This window comes from Pituophis catenifer, unplaced genomic scaffold (genome assembly GCF_029215685.1).
Source record: "Pituophis catenifer annectens isolate HBS135680 unplaced genomic scaffold, rPitCat1.0.hap2 SCAF_4, whole genome shotgun sequence".
In the NCBI taxonomy this organism is placed as follows: domain Eukaryota; kingdom Metazoa; phylum Chordata; class Lepidosauria; order Squamata; family Colubridae; genus Pituophis; species Pituophis catenifer.
The window spans coordinates 78564776-78588823 of NW_027256884.1; the positions used below are offsets into that span (position 1 = coordinate 78564776).

General features: G+C 34.7%; 1 protein-coding gene across 3 annotated transcripts; it reads left to right on the forward strand.

The window, feature by feature from the left end:
- The first annotated feature begins 126 nt into the window (after positions 1 to 126).
- On the forward strand, positions 127 to 23913 carry CRYZL1 (crystallin zeta like 1). Of its 3 annotated transcripts, none has more exons than XM_070943544.1 (13): positions 127 to 160; positions 1281 to 1349; positions 4867 to 4944; positions 6717 to 6789; positions 9080 to 9124; positions 10407 to 10475; positions 12484 to 12617; positions 14092 to 14203; positions 15684 to 15782; positions 19528 to 19646; positions 19947 to 20052; positions 22430 to 22475; positions 23287 to 23913. In XM_070943544.1, exons 2-13 carry the CDS (start codon positions 1287 to 1289, stop codon positions 23384 to 23386), a joined length of 1044 nt encoding a protein of 347 aa, XP_070799645.1. In that variant the 5' UTR covers positions 127 to 160; positions 1281 to 1286; the 3' UTR covers positions 23387 to 23913. The 3 variants fall into 3 exon arrangements, with proteins under 3 accessions (XP_070799645.1, XP_070799641.1, XP_070799642.1); XM_070943540.1 differs by lacking the exon at positions 127 to 160 and adding an exon at positions 173 to 326; XM_070943541.1 differs by lacking the exon at positions 127 to 160 and adding an exon at positions 173 to 326 and having other exon boundaries at positions 19947 to 20028; positions 22372 to 22475; positions 23287 to 23374.
- Positions 23914 to 24048: the final 135 nt, after the last annotated feature.

Here is a 24048-nt window from a genome sequence, read left to right on the forward strand (position 1 = left end):
ATAGGTCTGAATGGAAGATTCTTGCCCTATGGTCCCGCCTGTACTTCGAGTGACGGCCGGGTTGGCCAATTAACAGTTGCCTTTTCAGGGAACCCTTATTTGTAGGATTTGGCAATCGACGTTTCCGCTCCCGCGAGAATAAAAGAGGGGCCTCAAAGAGGTAATGGGCTTGGCGAGGTAGTCGCGGACTCTTTTTCTCGCGTGGGTGAGGGGTGCTAGACGTCTGAACGGCGGGGAGTGAATGTTGCGGTGCAGCTGAACGCGTAACCCCTCGTAATCGCAGATAAGCCAAATCTGTTACGCCTGGGTTCCTTCTCAAAAATTAGGTGAAAAAATATCTTTTGCTAACAGGGATTCACATACTACGCTAAACTGTAAATATTATGTGAATTCAGGTTTTATGATTTGTAAACCATGGTTTAGTGTTACCTTTTGATTCAGCAAAGAGTAATGTATAAATTCAGATGCTGAATGGTGGTTTTGTATAGTAATCCCAAATATAAACACACTAAAATATTTCATCCTCATTAGCCCAATGAAGTAAACAAAAGCTGCACTCACACAGTGGATTAATCTGTAAATAATGTAACTGATTTATTCAAGCCTATTTTTGAGTTATGGGATATCCTAAAGCCTGTTTTGATAGAGTTGAGCGGATTTTACAGATGATTAAAGCAAAACACAAGAAGAAAAATACTACTAATTTTCTTCTCATTGTAAAGAAAATACACTTTGGATCCATTGCTATGTTGCTTACTATTACCATTTTGAAAGGAATAACACTGATGCAGAGTTAATAGTTTTCTGAATGAATCAAATTATTTGGATTTGCACAACAGGAAACCATAAACTTCCCATGTTGGATGTATTGTGCAGCACATTGAATCATAAACTAGTCACAGCTGCATTTTTATAACAGTTGCTTTTGGAGAGAGGGATGGCTATACAAATTTGATAAGATAAACAGCATCACAAACTAGAGTCCAATAAGGAGGTAACATACTTCTTGTGAGCATGTTATTCAACTTAACCGATGTCACATAACAATTTGGCATCAGTTTTGGAATGGGAAGTAATACAGAAATACCACCTCTTTTACCTTCATATGTAATGTGTAGGTTAATGTCCACAAACTTATTTTGGTGAAGCATTTATTTTTACCAAAACTTACCAAATATCTAAATAGGAATTGTTTAGGGCTACTATATCTGACCTGAAAATTTTCTAACATCTGAGTTTTATAGCAACAGATACTTTATTTTCTTCTCTGAATTTTAAAGATCACTATGAAAGGCTTATATTGGCAGCAGAATTCTGAAAAAGAAAGAGAGTTCATTTTCCTGGAAAAGGTGAGTTACATTGCTACCTTACCCATCTATTCAGTGTTCTGTATTCGATCAGGGACTGATACTTTCCCAGTGTTAAATTGAACAGTATATCTAGCCACCTAAATCAGGTCTTTTTGCTCTGTTTGATTTTAAGCAGCCCTTTGATTGTATCTCTAGGTCATAAGCTTAAGGCATCTCCAATCAATAATTACCCTATTGTATGCACTTCATAAGAATCCCCCAAAATAAGACATCTGCTGATAATAAGCCCAATCGGGCTTTTGAGCACATGGCAATAAGGCCAAGTGCTTATTTCAGAGTTCAAAAAATATAAGACAGGGTCCTATTTTTGGGGAAACACAGTAGATTAGAATAAAATTTTGTTTATGTTTCAACATACCTTGGCCAACCTATAAATAATACATTTAATAGGAGTCTTATTGCTGCTATTGAAGTTTGATATCATGCCATCAGCTTTGCTTTCTAATTTATTTAGTAAATTTCAAAAAATCCTCTATGCAGAAATGTTTTGCCCTTAAAATGATAAAACTTATCAAATCAGAGAATCATATTTTACTCTACTGTAATTTTGTCTGAGTTATTAAAAATTGACTGCTAATATCTCTTTATGCTCTTTGGACAGAATTGTATATTCAGGGAGATATAGATTGTATATTTGGAGGATAAAGATCCAAGAATAACTCTCGCAGTAGCTAAATAATAGCTAAATTATAGGTTGTAGAATTTTGCTTTCTTAATGGCAAAATAGATTAAGCATGATCACAGACCTTTTTATTATGTGTATTATATCATGTTATTGTTAACTGATTTTGTGATCTGTGTGTATTTAAATTCCATTTATTTTAATAAATCTATTTTCAGTCAAAAGGCCTTTATTTCCTGAAGGGAAGCAGTCAAACAGAATCAAAATTTGGAATGGATTTCCAAATATTCTGGTGGAGTATAATTGTGTAAACTGGGGCTTCTCAGTCTTGGCAACTTTAAGAGACATGAACTTCAACTCTCAGAATTTCCCAGCCAGCCATGCTGGGGCTGGGCAATTCTGGGAGTTGAAGTCCACACATCTTAAAGTTGCCAAGATTGGGAACCCCTTGTGTAAACTATAGTTAATACAGATGTAATGGCATATTGGATTGTTTGAACTCAGGGGAGGGAATAGAACTATATTATGATAGGAAGAAACATGAAAGCATGTAGCACAGTTTAAGCAGTCAAACCATGGTTTAGCCATTAAGAACCAAGCCTAGACTTGGTGCGCTTAAAGTTATGCAATAATTTGTATTTTTAAAATAGAAACTTCTAAGTCCAGCAGTTTGTTCTATACAGCACAGGAAAAGAAGTGTATCTGTCAGCAAAATTTGTCACTTTCCATTTAAAAAAAAATGATCTGAAGTAGTGAGGAAACAGTGTAACCACATGAATTCAAGGAAGTCAGCATTGCATTTTAGCAGGAATTGCTTAGTAATATTAAAGTCACAATGCATTTATCTTTGGCATAATTTTAGATCTTTGCTGAACACAACATCAGCACTACAAAGGAAAAAAATGAAGTGATTTTCAAAACTCATTAAATAAACTATTTCAACATAAACTGATACAACCCCCGTGTCATATATAAATATATTAGATATAAATGATGTGTTACTATGCTGAATCTACTGCATTTCAGCCAGCTTTATTAAAATATCACCTTTATAAATGGTGTCCTAAGACAGTTGTGGAAAGCATTGTTGGCAAATAATTATATGAAAATGATTTTGCATTATTGATATTTATTTTAGAATTGTTTTGCCTACAATTGTTATAGTACAATTTAATAAAATATCTGCATATCATTAGGAGATTTGCAGTTTTTTAGGGCAGGATTAAATGTTTCTGGGAAATATGTGCCACAGTTGATTATTTGTGGGAAAGCAGATGGAAGGGGTAAAAGTGAGAGATGTTTCATTTTTTTCTATTTTGCTTTGTTTTTATAGCATTGCTGTTGTTTAATTCTCTATTTTTTTGTTCTAAAACTATAATTACTTTCACTAGTGTATTTTCTCTACATGGAGAAAAGCGCTTTACAGATTATAGAATAAAATAAAGTGACAGATTGGAATAGATTAAGCATCCCTGCTTGCCGCTGTCTCTCTGCTCCAATTAATATTCCTCCCCTCCCCCGGTTGCCTTTTTAAACACAATATTCTGCTAGAATTTGTTACAAATCTTTGCATGTAATGTATTTCTGTTTTCATTTCTGTTCCTAATACTGCTTGGAATACATGCTGTGTTTTAAAACATATTTATTCAGCAGTACAGGTAGTCCTCAATTTAACAACTACAGTTGGGACCGGAATCTTGGTCATTGAGGGAAACGTTGCTAAGCAAGACACCCACATGACTCCTTCACTCAATGACTACAATTCTGACATTCACAGTTGCTGTTGTTAAGCGATCTGTCAGGTTGTTAAGCAGACAGACAAAAGAGCTTTCAGTTCCCCTATGTCTATCGGCGGGAACTGCTTCAAAACTGCAGAAACACAGCTGGGACCTTCAGGATCTGTGCTCTTTTTCTGCACCTCATTGGAGTTTGTCTGCTTTCCAGTGCGGAAGGGAACTGCTCCAGTCAGGAAAGAGACAAGAGTTTTTGCAGCCCACTGAAGCAGTTCTTTTCCACACTAAAGGAAAAGGAATTCCTCTGGCAGGATGGAGAGACATCCTGCCTGAGGAAGATCTCAGGTTCGTTCCTGCAGCCCACCGAAAGAGTTCATCTTCCCTCCACGCGTGGTTGTAAGTGCGAATTGATTGCCAAGCACCCAGATTGCAATCACTTGATCACTGGAGGAGGTCATTTTAAGTGGCCGGAAGTGCTTTACAGGCCACAAAGCACTCTTTCCGAGGCTATCATAACTTCAGGCGGTCATTAAATGACCAGTCATAACTTGAGGACTACCTTTATAAGCTTTCAGTTGCACAGGAACAAAATTTCAAAGAAAGCTTCAATGAGTAACCTTGATTGTCCTAATATGTCAATGCTATTTGTCTGAAATATGTTCTTGACGGTTATTTCTTAGTGAAACCAAAGGTAGTCCTCGACTTACAACCACAATTGAACCCAAAATTTATGGCTAAGTGAAACATTTGTTAAGTGAGTTTGCCCCATTTTATGACTTTTCTTGCCACAGTTATTAAGTGAATCATTGCATTTGTTAAGTTAGTAACACAGTTGTTAAGTAAATCTGGGTTCCCCATTGACTTTGATTGTCAGAAAGTTGCAAAAGGGGATCACATGACCATAGGACACTGCAAGCATCATAAATGTGAGTCAGTTGCCAAACGTCTGAATGTTGGTCACATGGCCATGGGGATACTGCAACAGTTGTAAGTGTGAAAAAGGGTCCTAAGTCATTTTTTTCAATGCTATTGTAACTTGGAATGATCACTAAATGAACTGTTGTAAGTCAAGGACTATCTGTATTGAATTTGCTTTCTAAAATATATTAGAAATTGCGCCTACAGTTTCATTTTCTCTTAGGATAGCCTTCCTATTGTGAGTGACCACCATGTGAAAGTGCAAGTTAAAGCCTGTGCTCTTAGCTGGATTGATAAAAAGGTATTTATATATATATTTATAAATTTGTCAAATAATTATGAATTTATTCTGAGAATAAACTTTCATGCAAATTTATGCAAAAAAGTTTTAATATCTTGACCATCTTATTTCTATCTTATAAATTCATATATGAATCACAAACCAGTTCCAAACATATTGTTTTTTGGCAAATTCAGTGAGCTCGTTGCAAAGCTTGAAATATAAGCATATGATTAATTTTAATCCTTCACTTTGTTTCCTAGTAGATAAATTGGTCTGAGTTTTTAAATTTATTTACTTGTTAATCAAATTTCTATGCTATCCATCTTACTCTCTAAGTGACTCTGAGTGGTTTACAAGTAAAAAAAAACCCATAATAATCATAAGATCCTTACAAAAAATAACAAAAGTCGAAGATAGTGCCTTCAAGCCATCAACTATCCCCAGGGTTGTATATCGTTCTTGGATCCCCCTGCCAGTTGAGAGAATCATGTCTTAAGGCTCTTCTAGAAGGTGACAGGAGTTGGGACTAACCTCACATCAGTGGGCAAAATGTTCCATAAGGTAAGGGTGACAGCAACTAAGACTCTCCTAGACCCCCTCCAGTCAGAATTCTTTAACCGACAGAGTCCATAATATGTTCTTCCTGCCTGACTGGATGAGATAAGTTGATATAATTGAGACAAAATGGTCCTTCAGACAGCCTTTTACTTTGTCAAATATATAAAATGTTACATTTAAGAAAGAAAAATAATATTGTATCCTAAGGCTCAAATGATTAGCTTCTATGTCATAATAGTGAATAAGCAAGATCTTTGCAATGGTCTATTGTACACATGATAATTGATTCACTTATCACATATATGTTACTTCAGACTTTCACATGATTACCATTACACCTACATTGGCACTAATAAAGGTTTATGTGAGTGCTGCCTTACTTAAATTAAGCACTCTCTTGGATCCATTATCTTGTCCCATTAGTTTGATTGGCAGCATGTATATGGAAGTAGAGCTACAATTTACAAGATTATGCATTCAAAAGTATATGTTCCATATAAAAAGTATATATTCCATATTTTATGCTTTGATACTGATTTTAATAATTAAAATATAGAATAGAAATCTTATAATTATAAATAAAGTACTTGCTTCTAAACTTACGCAACTTCCTTTTAAACACGACAAAATTGAAAATGTATATGTATTACATACTTTTATGGTGGCACAGTGGTTAGAATGCAGTATTGCAGGCTAATTTTGCTGACTGCCGACTGCCAGCAGTTTGGCTGTTCGAGTCTGACTGGCTCAAGGTTGATTCAGCCTTTCAGCCTTCCATGGTTGGTAAAAGGAGGACCCAGATTGTTGGGGGCAATATGCTGACTCTCTAAACTGCTTAGAGAGGGCTGTAAAGCGCTATGAAACAGTATATAAGTCTAAGTGCTATTGCTATTTTAGTCACACTTTCAAATGTTTACAATTTACAAAATTAAATTGGTTTTGGAATGTAATCATTCTGAAAACTAAACTTTGATACCAAGTTTATAGTTTCAAGAATGTTAGACTTATAGTTCAGTACATAACTTAAGAAGGATTTCTTCATGTTCAACATTTGCTTTCTGGAAAAAATGCATTTTATTGTAGCCATAGACTCCTTTATTCTTTTTTCTACGGCTGCAATAAAATAATCAGGCCCTCATTTTTGTTAGTAGCAGGAATCCATATTAGTATTTTATTGCTCCCTGTGCAGATGTATCAATCTTGACAATAGACATTTGTGTTATTGTAATTAGTTTTTATCAGAAATAAAAAAAGAGAAGAAAGTTCTACCTGTTGGAAGGGAAATTGCTGGTGTTGTGTTGGAAAGTAAGTATACTAATTTGCATAATATTTCTATAAAACATTGATGTACTCATATATTAAAATTACTAGTCCCTATGTTCAGTAATCCTCTTACAGATCCTATTACACTCCAAGAACCTACAACACTCCAGAATTACAACTGAATTACAACTTCTCGGCTACTAGAAGTTGTAATTCTGCAATATTTAAAGGACCAGAGTCTCCACCACACTTCTAATATAAAAAAAAAAAAAGTATGCCAACTGAGAGATATTTTGCCTTTAGCAAACATGAATGCTAAAGGCTTATCAGGATTAAAGTGCAGGATCATTTTATTTAAGAGCCTCTTAAAATGCATTTTTTACTGGTCCTGTATAAAAGTTTGCATTAATGCTGCAATGGAGACAGTAGTTCCCACAATTATGCAAACATAAGCCATGTTTCATAAATGACAGTATATAACATATTAGGCCAAAATTTAAAGAAGCCATGGGATAGTTTGCCATGATAAGTTCACCTAATGAAGTTGAGTGAGGGTGTTTGGAAATTTAATTAAAAACATTTGTGCCAATTATTACTTAATGTACAGGCCAATAATTTCTAGGATGTTTTTCACTAAATTCATTCTCAACCATCCAAATCTTTTTATATTTACAAATTAGTTTGTCTATATAAATGCATCATTGAAATGTTTGAGAATAATAGAGATTCAGAAGACATTTGTTTTTGTTTTTTTAATTTGACTATTCCTTTTCCTTAATTCTGTAGGACAGGACTGCCAGACTTTTGTCTAGCAAATCAAATCAGTAGTAATGAACGGTATTCTGGTAGATATCTATGGGGATTTGTAGAACTGTATTCAGGTAAATTTAGCAGTCCCAGACAACATAAAACTGTAGTAAATTGCTGCCCATATAGTAGATTTTCTTAGTTCACATGTGCACCTAGAAAATGAAGTTGAGAAAAGATGAATATAACATACAGAAGTCAGCTGAGAAATTAGAAGGTGTGGTGGAAGGGACAAAGCAAAATAAAATACAAAAAGATAAAAATAAGTTAAAAGCAGATAAAAATACTGAAAAGATAGCAATAATAAATACTAAAAATCAAATAGACAATACCCTAAGAGCTTATAACAGAATAGAGAAGGGAAAAAAAGGAAGATCTTTCAAAAATAGTGAAAGGGTCATGGATGGATATTCAAAAGATGCAGCAGAAGGAGATAAAGGGTAAGACAGAGGGAACAATTAGTCTGTGCAAAAATGCTAGAAAGATATATAGGATTCCAAGAGAAAAACATAAAAGAATCACTAAAAAATCAATAAATGATGGATTTCTTAAAAGGCTGAGAGATGACGGATAGAGATATAATATTTTGTAATATAGTAACAATAAAAATAAGTGGAAAGTTTAAACTGGGAAAATAATAGTATAAATATAGACATATAATGGAATTTATTATACAGATACATTAAGATTAGGAGGTGGAAGACTAGGATTAGGTATATCTAAAGGTATGATCAACATGATGTAAAAATATATATTGGAAAATATAGTTTTTAAGGACTATAAATTCAGGGAACTTAGAGATATAAACTTGGGACTGATTAAATTTTACTGACAACTAGTTTTATTGGTATTAGAAAGTTGAGATATTGAAAATGTGGAGCACTGATAAATTGGGAAAATATTAGTGTAATATCGAGCGATACATAAAAGAATATATTATAATTATAATGAGTACATTAAGGCTAGAAATTGAAAGATAAAAATTCTGTATATGTAATTGTATTATTACTGTGAGCACTGTGTGAAAAATATGTCAACCCAGTCATTACACTGTCCACAAAAAATGTTGGTTGTTAAAGAAAAACTGTAAATAAAACATCCCCCTCAAAAATGAAGTTGGATGCAGAAACATCCAACTTGCATTAAGATACATTATCTTGATTAACTGTGAATTTATTTTGTTTATTGCTTGCATGTTATTGATTGATCTGTGGGTCTGATTGTTTTGAAGCTATATATGAAATGGGTATGTAAATTTAATAGTCTTTTTTTTCCTTCATGTATTTCTGTTTTTATTCTTGGGAATGTAATGTCCAGACTTGCTTCCCTTTTCAGTCTTCTGTTAAATTCTATTTCAAATAAACTTTTTTTCTTGCCCTTCTCAGTAATTTTTAAAACTGACTATAGTTGTGGATCACATATTTTATTAAAAGACTTTATAATAAATTATTATTAACAGTAACATTATTTTAAGTGCCATAGTTCTTTTATGTGTTTTATTGTTCCTTTATTTCCTTTTTTCCAGTTGGAAATAAAGTATCTTCCTTTAAGACTCAAGATGAGGTAGTAGGTAAGTTTATCTAATTAACTAAAACATTTAAATTGTAAAAATTTACCATTTAAAAAAAAATCTGTTATTTTGAACCTTCCTGTTTATGTAGTTTCAAATAGCCCATTGCTTAACTTTGTTGACATTGAAAAGTATAATTTCTTCTAGGAAAACTTTAATCCTTTTGGATGGTTAATATTTAATGAGTATATTGACAGGGTTTTTTCTAATCCTCCTTGAATAGACTATATTTAGTGATCTTCTCAACGTCATTATATCTGAGTAGGCATGCCTATGAAATAAAACTATTGTTTTGTTTTGGACCCAGAACAAATAATCTAAGGCCAAGAGTTCTGCCATGCTCTCAGTAATAGCTTTCCAGAAACAAAACTTAGAACATCCTGAGTGTTATAGAACAGAGTTCTCCAGTCCACAGCCCAGTACTGGGCCACTGCCCAAGGGGAACTGGGCCGTATAAATGGTGGGTGAGTGTACAAAACTGCATTTGCGCAAAACAATCACACACACACACACACACACACACACACACACACTGCCACCGCCACCGCCACCAGTCCACAGAGCCAGAAAGGTTAAGGAGCTCTGTTCTAAGCTTTGGACAGAATGTAGGGCAAGACTCTCTCTGATCCTGTCCTTAGCAGCTATCAGTATGATATATCTCATTGGTCATCTCTTATCTTCCCTGTACTTCTTCCTTCCTCCCTTTACATAAAAACAAAGTTCCATAAAATCTTTCTATCTTTGTAATCCTAAAAAGAAAAATCTTTGGTTTCAATTGTACATTTACTTTTAAAATCTTCTGAATCAAATACATATTTGATCCCAATATTTTCTAGCTTTCTTATATATTCACCAAAGATGAAAAATGTGTTCTCTGATTACAATTCCAACTAATATTTGAAATTCCATCACACGTTTGACAATTTATCCAGTGTCAAATACCAGCAATACATAGTCTTATAAAAGTTTTCGTTAAGATTATAATTCATTTTAAATTTCAATACTTTCTTCAAAATACCCTCCCATTGGTATTTATACCTATTTTGCACATTTATTTTAATGTGTTATTTTACAGAACATGATTATTCAAGAAAAAACAAGGGAAGGAGAGATTTTTTTTATTCAGATTATTTATGTCTACTACAGAGACAAATTACATTAAACTTCTCGGCTATTCAAATTCATGTGCATTACATGGAATTCAAAGGTTTACAGGTCGATTATTGTGCTTGGATGTTCAGCTGATTGTACTCTTAAGCTGGAGGAAATCCTGTTTTCATAGGAATTTTACCATTGGATTCAGAAGAATCTGGATTGTGTGAAGAGATTCTGGTTCATGAGCATTATTTAGGTATGTAGATAGAAAACATAGTAGTACATTACTGTTTTTGAAATGTAACTGCCTAAGGTACTCAAAAATTGCTCAATTTGTGAATAATAAACCTTGTTTAACATGAAAATGTTATCATCTTAGATCAAAATGTTATCATTTGACTTTTTCTAAATAATAGTAGTATTAGTTATTATTCTCTTTAAACAGAAACTACAAAAGTTGACTCATCTGTTTCTGGTAAACTTCTCTTATTACTTCACTCACTCTTCCTTCTGACTAACCCTAAAAGTGTAAAAGCAAGCAGTTCATTGTTGATTTGAAAGCTAAGATGTTCTTGGTTTCTTTTGGAAGCATTTACTAACTAATAAGAAGGAAAACAGCCAAATCTCCCCCTTGTAGCCCAGCCCCCCCCTCCCCCCAAAAAATCACAACGGGTGGAAATAGAACATTGAGTTGGGTCTGGAATTAAGGTTACAATTATATGAACTGGTGTAGACAGTGCATTCAGCCATGGTGACTAGTATATCGTGGAAAAGCATATTTGGAAATCATTGCAAAGCAAAACATATAAAATTTCAATTGTAAAATTTATTCTGCAGTTGGAAAATGTGCCCCATTACAAGGGTTTGCTTTGAAATAGGGAAATGTTTGCATTTCAATTTGGAGCTATGTTTGGAGATTTGTAAGTGTTGTACATACTGTAAATCATATAAATATATAGAATTTACAGGAAAATATGAAGTCTCATATAGTCAGATGCAGGGTGGATTTGATTTAAATCGAGTTGATTTAAATCACAATTTAAATCATGATTTAAATCACTAGTAAAAAGGCTTGATTTAAATCATAATTTTTAAAGAGCAACTGTCATCTCTGCTACTCCTTTGACCCACTGTTGACTCACCGATAGTCCCAGTGTTGCAGAATATACAGCCTCCTGCTACATAACTAAGCTCCATTTCATGCTGAATAAACTAAATTATTTATGTATCTTAAATAGAAAACTATCTTACGATAGATTTTTACCCCAAAAGTTTTTTATTAAAATAAATTCAATTAAAAATAAAAAAAATCCGATTTAAATAAAAAAAAAATCCAATTTAAATAAAAAAAAATCCAATTTAAATAAAAAAAAATTTTTATCCACCCTGGTCAGATGGCACGCATAGATTTGTATGGTATCTAGATTTCAGTTTGCCCTTGTATTTCTATAATTTTGATACTGGTTTGGAACATCATCAGTCAAATTTCATATTAAATTCTGAATGTAATTTCTAGATTCTCAATGTTAAAGTATATTGTTTCTTAACATATGTATTTGAAGCCTAACCTAGCACTCAAGACAAGTTAACCAATAATAATACAAATTGTTATTTTACAAAACAATTTACTCAACTACTTTTGATTTTTTTTCAAATGTTCACATCGACGTCATTGTCAAATCAACATTATTCTAAAAAATCTCTGGTAGTTGATCAGCTAAAATCAATATATCAGATTTGTTAATAGAGAAACAAATGGAAAAGGGAAGATGTTGAATACTTTTGTGTAATAATCTTTTCATAGGTATAGCAATTTGAATGTTTCATTTCAGTTTTTTTGTTTAAATTAATATACAAGTAGCCCTTGACTTACAACCACAACTGAGACCAAAATTTCCAATTCTAAACAAGACAGTTGTTAAGTCAATTTTATCCCATTTTATGACCTTTCTTGTCACAATTGTTAACTGGATCTCGGTTCCCCATTGACTTCGCTTGTCAGAAAGTCACAAAAGGTGATCACATGATCCTGGGACACTGCAGTTGGCATAAATATATGCTAGTTGCCAAGCATCCGAATTTTGATCCTGTGACCATGGGGATGCTGCAACAGTCATAAGTGTGAAAAATGGTCATAAGTCACTTTTTTCAGTACCATTGTAGCTTTGAATGATCACTAAACAAATGGTTGTCAGTCAAGGACCATCTGTATGCTTCAACACTGCTATAAAGTCTATCACCAAACTTTCTTCCTTGTGAAATAGTTCACAAACCTGAAAAAATCTCCTGGATGGAATCAGCTGGGACCATTTGTGACGGTCTTCGTGCATATACAGCTCTACATTATCTGTCCTGTGTTTCTGATGGAAAAAACGTGTTGATAATGGATGGTGCAAGTGTATGTATAAAAATGCCACTGAATTTAAGTATAATGAAAACTATTTATTAGAATCAAACATTCAGTGGGTTAAATCCAGTGTTGCTAAAGCAGGCTTTGTTCACACAACTGGAATTATTCTTGTTCTTTTTTCCAAATGATCACCTTAGTCTGTGTTACTTAAATGAATGGGGGAAAGAAAAATGCTACTAATATCTATTTCCTAGGGCTATTATAGTGTGATTCTGTAAATTCCAATGAAATATGACATGCTTTTTTTCACAGAAAACTAAATTCCACTAATTTCTACAACATTATATTTCTTACACTTGTATCTCAGCCAAGCAAAATATGGAAAAATGTGTATGTATCAAATAAAAATAGGATAAAACAATAAAATAGGAAACATGGCTGAAATTAATAAAATGAAATGAAATAGACATAAATGCAAGAAAATCAAGTACAGCATTGGAATGGGGTGCAGTAATTCACTTTACCAACTAGATTTTTGAATTCTAGTGAATCACAAGTGTCAATGATTTTTTAAAAGTGCCTGTACGTAAATAGAACCATGAGTTTCAAAAGCATGAAGAAGCAATAATTTCATCTTATTTGCATCTCCCTCTCTCTCTCTCTCTCTCTCTCTCTCTCCCTCTCTCCCCCTCTCTCTCTCTGTGTGTGTGTGTGTGTGTGTGTGTGTGTGTGTGTGTGCGTGTGCGCTTGTGCTTGCGCTTGCATGGATGTATGGATGGATAGAAGAAGTATGAATGTTATGGGTCCATAGTATGGCATCTGGTGAAAAGGTATAATCTTTTTTATATTGGTTGTCAGTCACTTAGAATCACTATGTGAATTGGCCTTCCATAAAAGTTGTTTAAATAAATTAAAAATTTAAAAATCTCAAAAGTTAGGATCTCATACCTTAAGAAAAATGTAGCAAATTGGAATGGATGCAATGGAAAGTAATGAAAATGTTCAGGGCTAAGAAAAATTATTCCAGTGGGGAAAAGTTGAAGAAACAGGGTATATTTACTTTAGAGAAGGTAAAATTGAAATCATTCTAGTGCTTTTTTAAATATTGAAGAGATGACACATTAAAAAGACAGAAAAGGCTTGTTCTGTGCTGTCCCAGAATACAGGACTAAAACCAGTGATTGATATAGGAAAAAAGATTTTAACTGAATTTTTGGAACAATGGAACTAGGTTCTGGATAATGGCTTTCTTTTGCTAGCATGTCATGCAGAGGCTAGTTAATTCTCTGGGATGTTGTAGCCTTGGATTTACTGTATCATGTAGAAACAGGTTAATTTTTCTCGAGGCATCTTTTATGCTGCTAAAAATGAAGAAAAGTATAGATTTTAAGGTTTCTGATAGAACTAGGAGCTCTTTTACACTGTGAATGTAGAATTTGAAAGGTTTTTTTTTCAATAGGCTCTACTGCAGCTAGATATAGATGTATAAATAAATGTACATAACTGTTTTGTTTTTCTGCAGTCATTTGGTACAATAGCTATTCAGTTAGCACAACACAGAGGAGCCAAGGTGATTTCTACTGTGTATAATCTTGAAGACAAACAGTGTCTTGAGAGGATTGGTCCTTCTGTAGGTAAGTTGAATTGTTTTATACTAAACCTCATGAAAAGATCTAATTCAGACCATTTTTTAAATTTATAAATGTTGATAAGCTCATAAGGGCTGGCAGGTAGGAAACTTGAAATTGAGGATTATTCTATGTCATCTATCCACACTATATTTTTCAGATACATCCTACACTTATGTGCACACATTACCAACGTTTTAACATTGGCCAGAATCATCCATAATGTAAACTATAAATTTTGATGATAAACAGTATAAAAGTATTTAAATTATCAAACAAAAATATTAATACCTAGAATTCGATCTTTGAATAAAATTTACCCTAGCTAAAAATGAGCTTTCATATCTGTTTGGGGGAAAATGCAATTGGAATGTAGCAATTCTGTCCAGTGCTTACATATAGTTATAGTATTAAGGCAAAAAGATAGATTAACTAAATTCAGTATAATTATGAATGTAGCAGTGAGTTATTCCATTCTAAAGAAGAGAGAACAAAACCAAGGTTTGTTCTTTAATATTTGTTAAGGGGTTTGTCTTCTGGCTTGTTTTGGACATGCAGTTTGCAATATATTATGGTGAGCTTTCCCAACCAAGGCTGATTATTGGCCTCACCTATTCATCATAGCCAGCTTTATTGACTAGTGTATCTTGTGAACTGATCGAACATGTCTTACTCAGACATATACAGTTAAGGTAGCTATTTCTTTCCAATAATTTTGGGAAAATGCTGATCTGGTCTCTGCCTGGAATTAACAAGGGAAAGAGTAATGGAAAATATGTCAAAATTTGGGCGGTTACATTGTGTAGACTTTATTATAACTTTAGGTAAATTCCTGCTATGTAAGAAGTTGTTTCTAATTATTAATATCTAATGGTGGGAAATTTGCAATATTCTAATAAAAACTTAAGGAACCCAGAATTGTAAAAGCTCACAGAATTGAATGAGAACTGCACATAATATGCAGCATTCATCTCTTCCATCTGTTATTTTATTTTAATATTATTTATATTTTGTTTTGGCTATTCAGATTTAGTGTAGCAACCTTAGACTTAATGACATTCCAAGTTTACATATGGCTGACTTATGATTGCAGGTAATATTGCAAGCTCAAAAATAATATATATATTTTAAAATATATGTTTCCCTAAAAGAAAGTTCATCCTTGAGGTCAGAAAATATGCATTTCTTGTTTGTCATATAAAAATAGTATATTATATGCTTCCCAAATAGCATATAAAAAAATCAGGAAATCCCAAAGAACACAGTAGAACAAAGACATGCAACTTTTGTCTGGGTGGTTTATGTTTACTGTGATGAGACGGAGCAGCCCTACATTTTTGATAACTGTTATTCCATACCTACAGTAACTATAAATCTTCTTAAAGAAAAGAAACTTTTTTTCTTTTATGTATATTGGTATTTGAATTGATTTTTGAAACAACATATGCCTAAATATTTATTGTATTTTATCTTCTCACCCATTCAGTTCGAATTATAGATGTCTCAAATGGAAAATATGACCTGACAGAAAGTTGTTTAGAGGAGACAGGTGGACTAGGAGTGGATATCATCATTGATGCAGGAGGTCTGTAATTATTCCAAAACTCTGTTTCAGAAAATACTTCCAAGTTCTATTAAGTTATGTAAACAATTTACGGTTTTATTGTAAAACCATATCTTCCTGTATAGGTTGAATCCAGTTCCTTCCTTCCAGTTGCTTTACTCAATGTTTGTTCATGGATACTCTCTTTGAAAATGATATTAAGCTTCAGTTAATTCAGAATATGTCTACTAAGTTTCAATTTAGAAAATGTCAATGGCCTCCAAAGCATCCAGTGAGACCAAAGTATCTGGAGAAATGAATTCCCTCCAATTTTAAGAATCCTGGATTTAAATATAATTCTTGAAGGTTCTTTGAATGTCTTTGCCAAATCAAGATGGTAAGTCACTAAAGGAAAGGGCCTGCTGATTTGTGATTCCCCATTTATGAAATATACTCTTCAAGAAAACTTGATTAGTTGCCAAGTGAAAATATTCCCCTTCTCTGAATTTTTTAAACAGCATTGAAAACTTTAAGAGCCCATGTTACAATGTTTTGGATTATTGCTTGTACATTTAGGGATACATTGCATGTTTTTTCTGTCTTCCAGTACTAACTACAAATTAAAATAGTAAAATAATCTTTCTAAGAATAGAAGTATGCTGGCTAGACTGCATAATGAAATACAATTAGAGCCATAATCTATATAAATAAAAATGTAAATGTCCGTTTGTACATAACCGCACATCTCCGAAAGTTCTTCACCGATTGCTTTCAAATTTTGACACAACGTTGCATTTGACTACGGGCATGTTTTTATATACTATATTATATACATGTCACATCTGTGACAGGTAAAAACATGAAAAACATTGGACAAACATTGAAAGACATTGAAAAACAGCGCCATCTGCTGGACGTAAAACCAACATGACAGCCTCCCAGCCCTGATTACGCTCAACAGATTTCTGCTCCTTATATTTAGACTCTCCTTCCAAGAAACTGCGCATTTGGAAGGCAGAGACGCCCGAGGGCCATATCCTGCCACCAGGCTCGGCAGGTAGGCAGCTGGCTCCCCGCCGGGAAGTCCTCGCAGCCGGCACTTCTAGGGCTGGACGGGGCCTGCCTGAGCCTGGCTCTGACCTCCCCCTCCCCCGGCCACCCTATGAACTAGCCTCGCCCGCCGCTGCTGCCCATCCCCCTCGCCAGCCGCTCTTGGGGCTCCCTCCAAAGGACACCTGGCAACGAAGCTGCCTCAGTCCACCAAGCGGGAACCCTCCGTCCCTCGCCTGGCCCAAATCGTGCCTGGCCCTGAAAATGTAAGGGCGATGGCAGGGGATGCAGAAGAGGCCGGGCCAGAGACAGAGATAAACAGAGAGAGAGGGAGAGAGAGACATAGAGAAATACAAAGAGACGGGGGGAGAGAGAGACACATACAGAGATACAGAGAGAGAGGGTGGGGGAGAGAGAGACAGAGATACAGAGGGGGGGAGAGAGGCATAGAGATACAGAGAGAGGGGGAGAGAGAGACACATACCGAGATACAGAGGGGGGGAGAGAGAGACACATAGAGAGATACGGGGGGAGAGAAAGAGACAGATACAGAGAGAGGTGGAGAGAGAGACACATAGAGAGATAGAGGGGGGAGAGATAGACAGACATAGAGAGATACAGATGGGAGAGAGAGACAGACAGAGAGATACAAAGAGAGGGGGAGACGGAGGATTTTGTGGTTCCCATTGTTTTTTAGCAACTGGTTCTCTGCCCTAATCACCAGCTGGGTAGGCGTGGCTCGGGGGCTGTCATGTGACTGATGAAAGTGAGTGACGTCGAGTTGGCCATGCCCACCAAATGTTCATGGAGAGTTTGGAACTTCAGCCTCGCACTTCTAGCCCAGCGGAAGCACCAGACTGGGCCACAGCAACTCGTGGCCGGGTACAGCTAGTTGTAAATATAACTACAGGTAGTCCTTGACTTTCAACTATTGTTTTAGTGACCATTTGAAGTTATAACAGTGAAAAAGGTGACCTATGACTGTCATTCACACTTGTGACAGTAACTCTAACCATTGCAGTATCCCTGTGGTCACCTGATCAAAATTTGGATGCTTAGGAACTGGTTCATAGGACGGTTGCAGTGTCCTGGGGTCATTTGATTACCTTTTGCAACCTTCTGACAAACAAAGTCAATGGGGAGGCCAGAATCACTTAACAACCATGTTAGTAACTTAACAACTGCAATGATTCACTTAACAACTATGGCAAGAATGGTTGTAAAATAGGGCAAAACTCACTTAACAACTGTCTTGCTTAGCAACAGAAATACTTGTACTATACTTTTTTCTTTATTTGCTTCAGGGGTGAAATCCAAAATTTTTCCCTACCGGTTCTGTGGGCGTGGCTTTGTGGGCGTGGCAGGGGAAGGATACTGCAAAATCTCCATTCCCACCCCACTCTGGGGCCAGCCAGAGGTGGTATCTGCCAGTTCTCTGAACTGCTCAAAATTTCCGCTACTGGTTCTCCAAAACCAGTTAGAACCTGCTGGATTTCACCCCTGATTTGCTTCCTGTAGCAACAAATCATGCAATTGGCAGCAATGTAGAATACTAAATACACAGTAAAAGATATAAGAATGTAATCATCCATAAAGGCAAATTATCAGTAAAAAAAAACCTGTAATACCTAACTATATCATATATGAGTGCCATCAATCTAGGTAAGCCTTAAGGCCATATTGGACAGGTCAGTTTTTACTGCTTTGTGGAATGACGATAAAATCTGTGCTATCCAGTCTTGAGGGAGGGACTGTTCCACAAAGCAGTTTCATAAGTAAGAAACACTGCTGACCTCACCTCTTATGGTGAGGAAAGATAACTTCCCCTGCTTGGATGAACACACTTACAGGATGATTCTACCCAGAGAAGCACATTCTTAGTACAATATATATCCTAAGGTTAAAATTATATACACTATATTAGAATTTGCCATTTAATAAATGGAAAGCAAAGTCATTAAAAGTTGTGTTTTTATCCAAGTGGTAGTTTAGGAGGAAGATCTGTTGATTTTGTAAGAATCAAAGATTAAATATGGTGTGGCTGAAGGCAACCAATCAGGCCAATTCAGGCACAAAATGTTTTTGCATATTTGGACAGGCATGCCTGGTTGAACATAGCTGATACTTATGTTGTGCTTCACTATTGCGCCTTGCTTCATAAGCTTGATATAGTAGAGCACAATCTTCTGAAAGCAGAGCTTGCCTTTGCTATTCTACAGTTAACTACTCTAGCAATAGTCACAGGATACTGCCAAGATAATTAAATTAGTTCACTCTTGCGGTTTTTGCCCTTTGGCTGTGATATTTTGTTATCAGCAATGAAAAAGCACAAAATCTTTTTTGGAAAACAGTATTTAAAAAGGTACAGTAGGGCATTTGTACCAGTGGCACCTCAGAGCAGGTTTTATATTAAAAGCATAGACTGAAATGCTTATATGTGTATATATTTCAAGCTATGAATATTTATTCATCTATCAGTTTTCAAGTCATTGGGAACAAGTATACTTTTTATGGCAAAATACTGAGACTCACTCAAATGAATGACATGTCTTCATATATGTGTCAAATACAATAATTTGAGCCTGGTAGAGTAAAAAAAAGATCCTTAAAAGAAGACAAGGTTAATGTAGTACAAAGAAAAACTGAATCCTGAAAACATATGAATTTATTGATATGCACATCTTTTCAGTTCTTGCTCATCTTCCATTTTTAGAAAGTGTTTTTAATTTGTTTTTAGTGAGACTGCATAATAAAGACAATGAAACAACTTCACAACAATTGCTACCCCATAAGCATGACATCATTACGTTACTCAGTGCTGGAGGCCACTGGATTACGAGTGAAAAAAATCTTCAGGTAAGAAGAAACTTCTGAAATAATTATAGTTAGACCAGCCTTTCCCAGTCTGATATTTTCCAGCTGCATTGGACTTTAATTTGCATAAAATTCCAGATAATATGGAAGTTGAAATTCCAATATACTGTATCTGGAATGCACCATATGACATACTAGTCTTATATTTCTGGAATAAATAATAATATATTGAAAATATGTTGAAAATGATATTTTCTTTTAGCAAAAACTTTGTTAACCATCAACTAATGTTCTTTGTTTATGTTATTTTTATTCTAATCACTGTTTTTCCCTTTTTTAAAGTTGGATCCTCCAGATTGTCGATATCTTTTCCTGAAAGGTGCTTCAGTTTCTTTTCTGAATGATGAAATTTGGAATTTGTCAAGTATGCAACAAGGAAAATATCTATATATCCTTTCTATTATATAATGTTTATTGTATCATACTATTTATGTATCATATTTTGTATCAATTGTAAGGTTAGTATCCATGTTTCGCTGGCAGAGAAGGCTGCAGAAAAACATCTCTTGTGTCTCAGAACATGATCCCTTTGTTGATAGGAGTATGCTGTCTTTGCCAAATATTACTGGCCAGGCAGGAAGAATAAGAGAGAAGTGGTCCCCTAGGTACCCACCCTCTTAAGACACAAAGGCCTTTAAGGGTGGGAGTAAAAAAATTGAATTGCATATGAACCAACTGGCAGTCCTTGACTTATGAGGATTCATTTAACAATGGTTTAAAGTTATGGCAGCCTTGGAAAAATTGACATATAATTCATCCTCAAAAGTTATTAACGTTGTACCATCCCCGAGGTCACATAATCACTATTTGAGCACTTGGCAACTTGTTTGCACTTAGAACAGTTGTAGCATCTTGATAGCAATTTGAAATCTTCCCAGCTGGCTTCTGAAAAGCAAATTACGGAAGCTGGATTTGCTTAATGATTATGTGATTCATTTAGCGACCATATGATTCTCTTAACTACTAGAATAAAAATGGTGGTAAAATCAAGTCCCTTTTTTACACCTCCAAACATCGATCAAACCTAAAGTATTGGTCAGCTTTAAGTTTGATTGATATTTGGAGGTATAAAAATGGGCTAACAAAAGACTACCTTTTTTTCAGAGAGATTGTAAAATCAAGTCCCATCACATGATGACTTGCTTAATGACTGCATTGCTTAGCAACCAAAATTCCAGTCCCGATTGTGATCGTAAATCGAGGATTACCTGTAGTGTAACATGAATAGTATTACTTGTACTGATGTTTTTAATTTAAATAATTTACCTATTTAATTATTTGTGAAATATTTATACATTACATTGCCAAAAAAAAAAATGGTCAGGCAAATATGTGTGAGTTTTTTAACACTTCAAGGTGCTTACTGTTGAAACACATAAATATATAGAACCAGGCAAAGTATTTTTTACTTGATCACATATGTAAATATTTTCATTTTCTTTTCAATTTTTTTCTCTGTCCCACCACATTTTAAATCCTTTGACATACAATATAAAAACTATGTCTGTATTTTCTTTCATAGAAATGCTTGGATAACTTTTCACTGAAAAGTCTTTACAGTAGAAAAGGATTTTTTATAGCTGTTTCATAACTGTGTATAGAGACCTTATTTAAACTAATGCAGTGTTTCCCAAACCTGAATACATTACTCAAAATTGGGAAGGAGAAGTTTTTCTTTGGGTAACAACATATAAACCGATTACCCAATTAGAATAGGGATATTAAATTGACTTAAACTATTTTACATACATTGGATAAAAAGCACTGTCTGGTAAGTGGTTTTGGAAAGCTTTGGGAAGCATTGGACTAGTGGGTTCTCCTAAAGCTTAGGAATACATGTTCAGTAAAAGCATATAAATGCAGGTTAGAAACAATAAAATAATTGTTTTCTCTCTCCACTCCATCTCCCTGAAAGCCTCGTTGTTCACCACAATTGGGATAGGCATCTCAGTGTTGAGCAAAAGTGGTCATTCAGTCAGATAGTCACGTGACTGCTTTGTTCAACAACTTCAATCACAACTGTCCCAATTGCAGTCATGAAGCAACCACACAGGTTGTTAAGCAGATGGCACAACTGAGCTTCCTATTGAAGGAGGGAAGGCTCTCATCTGTGTGTAGAAGGGAACTCCCAACAAGTTGCAGGAATGGAGCTTGGATCTTCAGGAGCTACACCCCTTCATATTCTGAAGGGAACACCTGCATTAAGCTAGCAAAGTGAACCTTGGATCCTGAAGATCTTAAGTTTCGTTTCTGCATCCAATCAAGGATTTTCCTTCCCTGTGTCCATGGAGGGGAGGAGAAATCCATCGGCTAATAGCAACAGTTTGCATCTTCTCTGTCTTTCTGGGGAAACTGGCAGAGAAGATTGCAAATGGCAACCACATGATCGGAGGATACTTGGCAACTGTTTATAAGCACAAACAAATTGCCAATCACAGATCACAATAATATGATGGGTGGCTAGTGTGGCCAGAATTACAGTGGCCAGAAATGCTTTATGGATCTTTGTAACTTTGAACAGTCATTAAACGACCAGTAATAAGTTGAGGACTACCTGTATTTCAATGAAAAAAGGTTCCTCCTTAATTGTTCTTTGATAGGTTAATCTGTACCCTAGTTACTCGGATGTGTTTGATTTAAGGTGATTGTGAGAGTACAGTTTGCATGACCAAATATATTAGGAATCACATTTCTCTTTCAAACCCAGATCTTGGCACAGCTCTAACATTTGATATAATGTTTCACTTGACTATTCTCTTCTATACGCATTTTGGAAGATGTAATGGAGAAGTTATCAAGCGGAGTTTTCAAGTAAGGATAAATTGGTGTTTGAAGCATTATAACCATTTTAAAATATATTCATTTAAGTATTTTATCAATTAACTGCTTTAAAAAGATTAGAAAATTATAATTAAACATTTAGCCGCAATTAGCTCTAGAGATCCTAGATATTCTAGATCAGGACTGCAAAACACATAAAGGGGAAAGGGCCACATTGCTATTTTAATAATCCTTGTGGGCCACAAAAAATACTTGGAGTGCTGATGAGATGTTTTGTGCTAATGAAGCAGTGAAAGTGCTAAAGTTGGCAATGAAGTTGCAAAAATCATCCATGCATATTTTTCCCTTAGGACAAACTGCATGTAAGTAAACCCACTTAGGATGGATAACTCATGCATTATCTGGAAAACAGCCTTTTTAGATGTTGCATTTGTTCACAGTCCATGTGCATATTCATAGATCTTGACAGCCTATAAAAGTTTACTAGAAATCAAGTTATTGTACAATATATGTGTACATTTTCAGTTGAATATGAGTTGATGGCAGACATTCTCTTTGGGGCTCCCCTTGTAACAGCATGGCCTGCAGGGCAAGAATGGTCTCCATTCTTATGGCATTTTGAAAACTGGTAAAAACCTGACTCTTCAGGAAGAATTTTGGAGACTGACTGTATTTCCTCCCACCAGTAATATTTTAATAATTTAATTTTATGTACTTGTTGATACTTTTTTGTGGAGTGTCTTAATATCTATAAACTGCCTAAAGATTGCTAGGAAGTGAAGTAATGGATAAACCAAATAAATAAATGCTGTGCATTTATAATTTTTGTTTTTCTTCTCAGGCCTCATCTGGATAAACCTGTACCATTATATGAAGCTAAAGTTTCTATGGAATTAGTTCAGAAGAATCAAGCAAGAAAAAAACAAGTTATCCAACTATGAAGTTTCTAAGGCAATTTGAACTGAAAAAGTGAAGGTTAATGTATTCTGCATAGTTTTTAAATATTTATCAATTGTCTTCAGCCAGTATCTGAAACAGTTCTTAATAACTATAGTTTGAGTCCCTTATAACCTTAGATCTAATTTATGTGTCTAAAAACCATAAGACTTACCTTTGACTATTGTGTATTGCTTTCTTTTGTTTGGCTTTTTCATTTTGAGGGGAGGGATGACTGCATGTTCATTCAGATGAAGAAAGGAGAATCCTATGTCACAGAAAACTATGTTTGATCCAAGCATGAAACAGTACAACAGGTTTACTATGCATCTAAGTAATGGCGAATATTTTTCAAAAAAGACTTCTTGGTCTAGATTTTTGGGTTGGCTGAATGTTTTCTTTAATGTTCCATCATGAATGGGAAACTATGAGCAACATATTTTAACTTTGTAATTTTCCCTTTCAGTACATTTTGTTTCTATCTTTATTAGAATTGTCACATAAACTTCCGTTTCATTTACAAAGAACAAGGCACTTTGAAATAAACCTAAGTAAAGTTGTAATCTTGGAAAAGCATTTCACAATACAATAAAGAGATGCCTCCCATTCAGATTTAAAGAATTGGATGCATTATTTGTCTTCCCTGTTTTCAAATTATCTACTTTTA